This window comes from Salvelinus namaycush, chromosome 5 (genome assembly GCF_016432855.1).
Source record: "Salvelinus namaycush isolate Seneca chromosome 5, SaNama_1.0, whole genome shotgun sequence".
Lineage (NCBI taxonomy): Eukaryota > Metazoa > Chordata > Actinopteri > Salmoniformes > Salmonidae > Salvelinus > Salvelinus namaycush.
In genome coordinates, this window is record NC_052311.1 from 35,287,971 (window position 1) to 35,298,951 (window position 10,981).

At 41.2% G+C, this 10,981-nt stretch overlaps 1 protein-coding gene across 2 annotated transcripts; it reads right to left on the bottom strand.

Moving 5' to 3' along the window:
* Nucleotides 1-598: 598 nt before the first annotated feature.
* Nucleotides 599-10,712, bottom strand: LOC120048239 (synaptic functional regulator FMR1-like). Of its 2 annotated transcripts, none has more exons than XM_038994044.1 (15): nucleotides 10,431-10,712; nucleotides 9,935-9,987; nucleotides 9,509-9,602; nucleotides 9,156-9,227; nucleotides 8,900-9,048; nucleotides 8,671-8,761; nucleotides 8,457-8,573; nucleotides 7,521-7,691; nucleotides 7,310-7,388; nucleotides 7,094-7,206; nucleotides 6,898-6,984; nucleotides 6,411-6,636; nucleotides 5,989-6,177; nucleotides 5,707-5,786; nucleotides 599-3,376 (listed from the first exon to the last, which is right to left on the bottom strand). In XM_038994044.1, the coding sequence occupies exons 1-15, from the start codon at nucleotides 10,479-10,481 to the stop codon at nucleotides 3,179-3,181; spliced, it is 1,770 nt and encodes a 589-aa protein (XP_038849972.1). In that variant the 5' UTR covers nucleotides 10,482-10,712; the 3' UTR covers nucleotides 599-3,178. The 2 variants fall into 2 exon arrangements, with proteins under 2 accessions (XP_038849972.1, XP_038849970.1); XM_038994042.1 differs by having other exon boundaries at nucleotides 9,500-9,602.
* Between the last annotated feature and the right edge of the window lie 269 nt (nucleotides 10,713-10,981).

Here is a 10,981-nt window from a genome sequence, read left to right on the forward strand (position 1 = left end):
TTGGAGAGGGTTTCCCATAACAGGCCACAGTCCTTCATCTCCTTCTCCATGGTTCTTTGTAAGGTTTCCTTTGGGCAAGAAACAATCAATCAATCAAAAGTATTTTATAAAGCCCTTTTTACATCAGCAGTTGTCACAAGGTTCTTTACAGATACCCAGCCTAAAAACCCAACGAGCAAGCAATGCAGAGGCAGAAGCAGAGTTGCTGGGGAAAACTCCTGAGAAGGCAGGAACCCAGGAAGAAATCTAGAGAGCAACCAGGCTTCGAGGGGTGACCAGTACTCTTCTGGCTATACCAGGTAGAGATTTAAGAGTACATGACCATTAAGGCCAGATTGTTTTACAATACGTTCAAACGTTCATAGACGACCAGCAGGGTCAGATAATAATTGATGGCTACAGAGGGTGCCAACACTTTAATATTCTAAAATTAGACAGCTTTTCATAGTCAGGGATTCAAAGTATCATTACATATTTGCAGCTACTGTTCTTGGATGAAATATGGCTACAAATATTTAACTTTCATGATAATTATTGCCCAATCCATAGCCACCAACGTTTTATATGTAGAGCTCAAAATAAACAAAATACTCTAAAGTAGCAGAGGAAGATCAACCTTTATTTATTGAAACTGCTTGCATACAAAATATATTGCACTATAACCAGACAATGTCAACATAAAGCCCAATCTGTTCCGCTAATATGTACAAAGAAAATATTGCCCAAAGTGGTGTAACATACAAGGTCAGTCTACCCAGTTGGTTCACTATCTACAGTATTTCTGGTTTCAGTTCTGCTTTCAAAACACAACACCCTACAATGTGTGCAAGAATAAATGTTTTACAATTGTATTTTTCTTGAATCATATACGTTCCCAAAATAAATAACTAGAAAACAGTCTGTTTGGCAACACTGTGACTTGACAACAGAGTAGACTGTGAGCTGATCTGCAACATCTTGTCAGTTTACTGTCTGTGTCAGATAGATGAATGTCATTCAAATACTGAGTAAACCATTTATGCCCCAGGCAGGGTTAGATAAAGTCCCAGATGGATGGTGCCATTCTGAAGAGACCATGGCCCACATTGCTCAGGCCGTTCATAACGATCTGATCAAACATCTCTTCCAAGTCTGCACCATTAAACTGGGCTAAACCTGCCATAATTTTCTGTTTTAAAAAGCTTTTTTGCTTATCCCACCCCTCCGCTATTAGTACAAAATATTCAATTAATGTCTATGTAATTTCATCATCATACTTATCTAATTTATATAAAATCCCTAAGACTGAGTCAGACTGGGGCCAGTTCAATTGTTGACTGTTAACGCTGGGGAGAACAGTTGCTGTTAGCCTGCTGAAAGACAATTTTGCTCATTGGACATTGGCAAAAAACAGCAACACAAGAGATGCTCAGACAGCTGTTCACTGATGCCCATTGGCTGTACATCATCCAATGTTGCAATTTAGAGTGTAAACAAGAAAACAAAAATTATTAAAACAAGACACTAGGAATACCCTCACAGTAATTTTTTTTCTTCAACTGTAAACTAAAGTTTTAATGCACAAGCACTGCTCCGATATAAGACATATGGTTATAACATGGGACTAAACTTCATCCTCCATACGGCAAAGGTACATTAGACTCAGAGTTAGCTATAGGGTTATCTAAACTTGGTAATATTGTTGACAGCATTCATGTGATTCACCTGCTGAAGAAATCTTATCACATCATCCGTTTATTATGGTTCATATTATTTAGTAGTTGCAAATAAACCAAAAAGAATGATAAGTGCACATTTGAAGTTCAGTCCAAAACAATAGCAAAAAAGTATTTTAAACAAATGAGATAATATACAGTATGCACCCCCCTTTATATAATTTACAATCTAATGACCAATTGTCAATATCTTATGAACAATATATTAGGGTTGGAGAGAGATGTGTGTGTGCCAGTCTTCCCATTGACACTTTTAAATGAAAAACCAACAGGAAAGTGATTGTTGGTCAATGTATGGCAAAAGGACCATGTGCTCAATATCGCTCCCCAGTTCGACATAGTTCATGTTAAAAGGTCCATATATAAGTGCTTCTGTCATAAGGTACTGTACAGTGTTGACGATATGGAGTCCTATCTGAATCTAATAGTCTCCATTAAATGTAGCCAGTGTGAAATGACATGAATCTGTTGAGACTTGAATAAAAATTCACACAAATAAACTCACAGCATCTTTCTCCACTGTGATCCTATGGTAAGATAGATATTGAATTCATGGTCGTTCCACCATTTAAAAAAAGAGAAATGCTTTATCATTGGCTAGAAAAATCATCATCCCTATTCAAGCAATATTCAGCACTAGGAAACAGAAACCAAGCAACGCTTCGGAAAAGTCAAGATTGCTGACTTTCGCCAATGTCGAAACCAATGATAAAGATGTAGCCTACATGCATCGCAAGGTTAAAAAGACAAACTTTTCATATTTTTTTTTGGAAGGTGAGCTGTGTGTCCACTACATGAGTAAAATCCATTACTGTTTTCCAATGTCGTCTTCTTCCCTGATTGACTTCTATTTGTGATACTATCCACACGAGATAAAGGCACAGATCAGAGAGGAGGGTTATTCTTTTTTTTTTTTGCTAATGATGCAGCCGTGACCTCACATGGTAATGAGTTCTATATTCCACTGTGACACACGGCTCCATAAACACATCATGATGGAAAGAGAAGGCAGGAAGGACCAAACAATCCAACCCTCTAGCCGGAGAAAAGGCTAGTACTGTACATGAACAAGTGATAGAAAACCATATCTTTTAGAAATACAGATTCATCATGGTGGCCCCTCTTTTTGTTTTAAACATTTTCTCCCCACAGCTTTTAATCATCTGATAGGTAGTTGTCAACAATGTCAATTAGAAAAAGACTGCAGTCTCAGTTTTCCTTCTCCCGTTAACTAAAAGCGTAGATGGCTCCTTCCCTGTACACAGTAACCCACCCAACACCCCATCCACCTGCCGCTGATGCTGTCGGAGTTGCTTTGTCCAAAGTGTGCTTAATTTCAGCCCTGACCTGTCCTCTTTGGCCTAACGTGTCTCTAATGAAGAAGCTTCTGGATTGATGGTGTGGTGTGTGTGTGAAAGAGACGTGTGTGTGTGAAAGACGAGGGTGCCTTCCGTCGGCCCCATCTACGACACCCCGTTCACCACCACCGGGGGCACAGCGGTGGATTCACCACTAGGGCCCTCCTGCTTCTCCTTCTTGATAGGTCGCTCTTTGATGGGTCTCTGTCGGTTTGCTCCGAGGACAATTCCGTCGCCTGCGGGGCCAGGGGGACCTCTGGCTGCAGCATGCACACTCCTCTCATTGTTACTGTCCACTCGGATCTGTGGGACCAGAGGATACTATATGAGATGGTAGATTGGGGAGATGCAGGACAACGGAGTAGCGTCACGTACAGGTGAATTAGAGTTTGGAGCAGTCTGTCCGCCAGCCAGATGCATTGATATTCGATTCTCCTGGAGAATAGTGTCGGCTAATGTGCTATCACTTTACCTTTGCACATGCCACAGATGACCATTAAATCGGCACTTCTATAAATTGCGTGTCAGTCGTGTGGTGAAAAACTCAATGGTCGGAGCTCGAACTGTTGTTCCCATGTCTCCCCAATTTAAATTAAAAAGGGCATAAAGCAACTATTTCTCAATGCCAGAAATGCAAATATTACTAGAGCAACTCAAGAAAACATTCACAAATTACAAACTTTTAAATACATTTGTATAATACTGTAATATTGTCCTAAAAGTTGGGTTTGAGGTTCTCCAAATCAGCACTAACTTTGGAAACAATCACAACGTCAGCTCCACAGTGAGGAAATAAAAATCCATGCTCACCCTTCATCTACTCGTGGGTAAAAAAATACAAATAAAACTTGTGTGTTAGTAGTATGGAGCTAACTAACAATTGCATTTTTATTCATCAAGATGGCCAAGCTTTGTGTGGTAGTAGGGTGTAGAAACACTTGCTATGCCTCTATGGCCACGCAAATTAAACACTTAAAAACTTAAAAAGTGAGAAACATTTGTGAGAATGACGGGGTTGAATTGGGCATCTCCTCATCAATCTGCGGGGCACATTTCAGGACTTGAGAACTTCCATGGCCATCAACAATGGAAGGAGGGTTCAGCAAAACGTTGCTTTTCCAAAGTGGATACTGTCCCTACCAACACGTTGGCTTATAAAATATCCCGAACAGCCAGCAGCACCAGCAGAGACAGAGCATTATCATGGCGTCACTGTGTAAGTGAAAGAGCTACAGCATTAAGCGCACGTCTTCCACCTAAATAACACTGATTAACGCCAAAGTAACCAAATGTCTACCAGCTGTGGAAAGCTAACTGCTGGTGATGTCATAGAAAGTACAAGCCTATGGGAAAAGAGTCGCGATGCAAGTCAATGTTTCTGTATAGAGCAGAGGCTGGGAACGATGTGGGGTCTGTGTGTAGATGGCGGGCTAAACTGAAATGAGACGGCCATGTATTCGATAGTGGATCTGGTGAAATTTTGGAGAAAGGAGGCAGGTTTCTTTAGAGGGGTGGATTGTGGATTTTGCTCAATGCGAAAGTTTTGTCTATTTACGGAGCTTGCCGCATGAATTGTTTTTGGAGCTGCTGGCTGTCTGCATTTGGGCTCTGTGTGGATGGCTCATTGGAAAGTGTCTGTGGCGACAGGGGAGTTTTCTATAGAGCCTGCCTGCGGGCTAAATTGAAATGCGACGCTTTGGTAATGGATTTGATCGCAGATCTGGGGTCATTTTGGTGAAGTCCCAGACACAGGCTTTCTTTGGAGCTGTGAATTGTGGATTTTGTTCAATGGGAAAGTTTATTTTTTGATCGTAGGATAAATGTTGTCACAGTGGCTTCTTGTTGAAGAGTCATCAGCTAACATTAGCTCGCTATAGCCAGTTATTCTCCTCCTCCGTTTCTGAATTAATTTGTGGCCGTTTCTTTCTAACTGGCAAAATAAGTGAGATAGATTTTGTTTGTGTACTGCCATATGTCAATAACATAGCAAAGTTTCTCTGTGGTATGGGCTAGTAAATATCCTAAAGCTAGCCAGCTAGACAGTGAGAGCCAAAATATAAAACTGGGGAGAGTTAGAGGAAAGACTTCACTTTGTTTCCTCTGCTGCTGGCTTGATACTGTTCACTGAAATAAATGTATGTAATTAAAAAAAATTCTATAAAGATTGTAATTGTGTCAAAATGTTAAGAATATTGCAGAAGAATCCTCAGCTGTGTACCAGCTTACCATGTACAGTAGGCTACAGTAGACTCACCGTGTGAGTCATCAAAATTACTATATTGCGTTCGGGCAGTCTTCGTGGTTTGTATATGCAGGGAGCATAAATTGTACAATAGTTTTTATACAGCACTAACTACATAAATATCTGATAGGGTCCATTATCTGCTACCTGTTAAGCCTTTGTCAGAGGTCATTGACTAAGTTGCAAAACGGCTCCTGTTGTGTGACCAAAATGGCTCATTTTATGACCAAATGACAAAATCAAGTTCCTACAAAGCGCAAATTGTATTAATTTCTACATTTCCCAGAGGTCTTGAAACGGTACATGGTGACATCTACTGGTAGTGTTATGACACAGCAACTGAGGCTGCTGCCAGGATCAAAGAACAGCTGGTGCTTCTGGAATTCCTCACCTGCAAAGAATCTTCCTGAGGCCTTAGCTTAGGGTCTCTGGTATTCCGTGAACGTGACTCAGTCCACTGGATGTCTTCAGCTACAGAGACAGACAAGGTAATATACAGGACCTCAAAATGTTATTATGGCAGAATGATTGTATCATTACTCTGACTCATACAGCAGTACATAAAACCCTAAGGCAACGAATGCATTTATATACAGACAGTGAAACGGGGCCCTTGCACAGTAGGGGTATTATAGTAAGAATAGATAGGCTAGTTCAAATATGGATAGTAGACCTTTGAAGCCTCCCCCTCCTCTTCCTCTCCCTCCCCGTCCGCGAAGCCCTCCTCCCCCTCTCTTGCGTGTATCGGGTCGTTTGGGGAAACCCCCTGTCAGCTCGTCAGTGGGGGCCAGAGACCAGTCGCTCAGCTCGTCCTTGTGGTCCGACTCGGTCTCAGACGCATTGGAAGCCTCAGAGTTGGTGCCTGGTGAGAGCGATAATTAGTTATCCTGTAAATAATCACCAATTTACCAAGTTCCACTCAGTCCCATACAGCCATAGTATTGTGAAGAAAATAAGGAAATAAGGTTCCATATAGGCTGAACTTGTTGCGTATGAACATACAGTAAAACATAGAAGACAATCAGTGCCTTCTGGACATAGCCTACTGTTCCATATGGACATGCAGATACAGCTCCACTCTCTCTAGTTACATACCGGAGGTAAAAGAGGGACCACCGCGTCGGCCACGGCCGCCTCCTCCCCTGCTGAACGGCTTCCCTCCTCTCTGGGAGCCCATGCTCATCATGCCCAGGCCACCGTTGTCTACAATGAAGATCTTGTTGTCAGGCCGTCCAGTCCCCGGGGCCCTGGGGCCTCCTCCCCCAATCTGCCTCAGCTGCTCATCTATCTGCAGCCGCTCCATGCGCAGCTGGTCCACTTCCTACAGGGAGACACAGTGTGTCTGTATCATGACTGTATTCAATAACAACTTACTTATTTAAAAGTAACCTATATATCTAATAATGAATGTTAGGCAGAACCTATCATTCTGATGAAGTCAACAGTCAATAGAACAGTAAACAAACTCCTGATATCAGTCTTTGGATGAAAGCTTCTGCTATGTGGCATTTATCTTAACATCCATAAAAGGAACATAATCATGTTGCAAATTTTAGCAAAGCAATAGGGGAAAGCTTCTAACCTTCAGATAGTTGAGATGATAGTCTAACAGTACTTTAGCATTGGAAATGCTTTCCTTTGTACCCACAAAGACAAACGGCACCATGCCCTGTAAGAGAAACAAATAGACAGGATCTAATGAGGACAGAGTGGCTCCAAAGCCATCAGTAGAAAGCAATTAAAGTGAATACAGAGTTCATTTGATTCTAGCCACTTACCTCATCCACTGGAGGTGGCTTCTTGTCGTTCTCAGCCTCAATCCGAACTCGAACGACACCAGATTTATCCACTACTTCCTGGATCAACTTCCCATTTTTCCCAATGACTTTCCCTGGCAAAGGAGATGTGGTATTAGATTATGAATGACGATAAAATGGAGACTGAGTTTTGATGACTTTTCAAACAGAACACAATTTTATCATCTTCTACTTTACCCACTAAATTCCTTGGTACTTTGATGACATCTTCAGAAAATTCCAAGAAGCTCCTAGCCTTGCGCACTGCCTCTTGATCCTGCAATTGAATCATACCCAGAGGAGATAAAATACATGCATGTCTATCACTAGTATGACCAAGTAAATATAGCTTGTGAGTAGAGGTTTGTGAGCTTCCATATTTGTGCTAGTTGTGTGGTGAGCTCCCTACCTCGCCATAGATGTGGAAAGTGCAGGTCTCTTCGTCCAGGTCTATGGTGGTGACCCCAGGTACTTTCCTGGCCTGCTGGATGTTGGCACCATGAGTCCCGATGGCCAGCCCCATCAGGTCATCTCGGACCACAAACTGCTCATGGAACCTAGATGCCAGCTGCCGAGAGCTCTGCACACAAACCATAACCCCACGCATAGCTTAACCATAGTTCACCTCATGTAGAGACAGAGCCTATTGAGGTTAACAACGCTAACATGGCTTTGTCTTAATATGCGACAATAAGCAGGTTTCCATTCAATCTTTTTATGCGAGTAAAGTACATGTCGGATAAAAAAAACACCATGACAGGCCTGATGGAAACAGAAAATGTTTCGGTAGACTTTCTAAATGTCGACAAAACAAAATACGCTAGACCAGGTAGGATCTTTGTGTCAGTAAAATGAATTACGTGAGAAATGTCGGTGGAAATGCTTTTATGCGTAAATATTTATATAATAACCATCATATCGAAGTAAACTTGGGGACTTGTGTGGTCGTCCCACTATGACCAGGCGGGAAAGCATGAAGTTTATAAGGCTACAGATGAAATCAATGATGACGAACTTCAGAGGGTGGTGAAAGTACAAGGTGATGAGCTTAAAACTCCTTTCCAATAAATATTGAGGGTCTTATTGGCTGCCGTTTGACAAATACGAATAATATTTCTCCATAATAATAATCTCATGTAGGCTATACGTGCCAATACCGAAGTGGGCACACTCGCTATATAACACAGCATTTGTGTAAGAAAACCACCAGTAGAGTTGAAAATGCAATGAAATAGTGTGCATATTGTTATGCAGATTTTAGAATATTTGCATGAAAATCTGTCACCAATTGGATGGAAATCTAGCTAATGTGTTTGACTTGCGAGTGTGCTTAAACTTTAAGTACCTCCAGTTGGCGGCTAGCCTCCTCGTTCCTCTGCATTAGGGACAGCTTGGTGCGCAGGCTCCGGAAATGCATGTCGCTCAGCATCTGCGCCCTTTTGGTTGTAATCTCATTCACAGACTAAAATCAGAGAAATTATGCGGGAACTGTATGAAACAATACCTAACAGGGACTGAGGTGTGAAACTTTGAGAAGCCAGAAAAAGAATCGAACATACCAGAATAACAAGCTGTCTTTTGTCTGAGTCATAAGTGACATTGAATGCTCCCACTGCCTTCTTAAAATCTTTATGAGAGTCTTTCGAACACCTAAGAACAGAAAACAGTTTTGACCCAAAAGCAATAGTCACACATAAGCCTCAAAACCAATAGTCACACATACGGCAGCAATGACAACATAACTCCAGTACTTTACTTGAAAAAGCCTTGAAGAATAGACCTACTTACATTTGCAGCAAGTCCTCTGGGACGTCTAGTTGAATTTTCAGGAAGGAGTTTTTTGTAGCTGTCTTGTTTGGGTTGACAGGCCGTAACCTCTCTAATGTGACTATTTCATTGAGCGTGGCATCACAAGCTGCATACTCTATGACATAAAACTGAGAAGAAGAGACTTACATGGGGATCATCAGGATAAGATTACAATAGCTACATAATAATAATAAATTAATGCAAACTCTCACTTGAACCGCTGCATTGGACTTACCTCTCCCTTCACCATCCGGACCTTCGCCAGCCACCACCCACATGGTTCTTTATCATTAGCCCTAGAATAAACCTGTGGATAGAACAGTGGATAATATTTGATTAATTAAGTACATCTTGTTGAGTTATTCTCACTGAAATCCATTTCAATTGTTTGCGATACACATTCACCAAAACCCTGTGAATAACCAAACAGAAAGAACACAAAACAGCAGTTCCCTTCTGCTTTCAAGAAACACATAACTATCGAGCTGCTATTGTATATCCTAGCCTACTAGCAATCAGCAAAGTATTGGGTTTAATTGACATTGACCAGTGGGAGGGAAGTCCTTATCCATTACTTACAGCACATACCTCAACTTCATCACTCTCGTTTATCTCTTTCTGAAAACCTGTGGGTGGAGGAAATCGAACATCATGGAAGGGAATTTGACGTTCTGGCTGCCAACTGAAAGAATAGAAATAAACAAATTAAACCAGGGCACTTCACAAGGGGAATTAATCAACAACTGAACAAGTGTGCGGTGCACATACACTGTAGTTCAATTAAAAGAGATACCAATGTTATTTGCAAGTACAACTAATTATAGTAGACATGTAGTCCATGGTGGTTAACTATTACTCAATAGCTGGGTCTGATTTAAAGTAGCATACTGCGTTGCTATTTATCTAACTACAAACTAGTTACAGTAGCTAGCTAGTTGGCTAGCTGGAAAGGCCATATTAGATTTGAACACTAGCTAGCTAATTGGCTTATGTTGCCGGAAACCAAACACTCACTTGTTTTCAAAGGACACTGTGACAGCACTTTCATGAACATCCTTCAAATATCCCTAAAATGAGAAAAGGGTTGAGAAAAAGCAAGACATGAAGCAGACAGTCATTGAGCCAACAAGAGGTCAAAGCCAAATAGATTTTAATCTCATTGACTGTTAGATAGCAAGTCTTATTAACGTTACAATATTAACTAGCCAACAGCTGAAACTAACGTTACTCGACGAAATAACAAATGCTACCAACGACACGAAACTCAAATTATTTATGGCCTTATTGAAACAACTTCAGATGTGTTGTTAGCTAGCATTGGCTGCACGTCTGGTAGAATAAGCCTGTGCTGTCTTGTCTGGGCCTGACGCGTTACCCCCTAGCTATCTAGCTGTAGCAAGATAGCTCACTGACTGACTCAACGCATACATATTTACTGGACACCGCTGTACAACAGAAACGCATTCAAATACTAGAACTAGCAGCTAGCTAGCTAACATTACCAACCCACCTTGTAAAAAGCCCCACTCGTCCCCCTGACTTCAACAGCTAGCTCGTCCATGACACCTAAGCTAATGTAATGCTAGCTGGGTAACGTTAGCTACAACACTATGAGTGCAAAACTCCGGTCTTGAATCTCTCGGTAACGTCGTTACCCTTTTGCACGCTTTAATTTTTCGATTTGCAAAGTTGCAATTTTAGATTTATAAAGAAAAGAAAGCGAAACATTTAAATGATGCTAGATTATACAGTTCGCAACTGCTCTTGCACGCATTGATGTGTAAACATAAGAGCCTCCCTTCCCATCGTCACGTGACACGGGTCAACTCTACCATGTTCACTCAGTTTCATTTCATCTGTTTCTATTCAGGAATGAGTGGTTCAGCGATCACTGTGCAATGGATGTAATAATCATCATAGTAAAAATATGACATCTATCTACATCTGTGAAACCTATTCTTATTCTTTGAATTATTTTCCCCCCTTGACATGTTCAAATAACTCAAGCATAGTTTGGCATCTTTTTTCTTATTTGGCAAAACTAGACTTGACCAAAAAAAT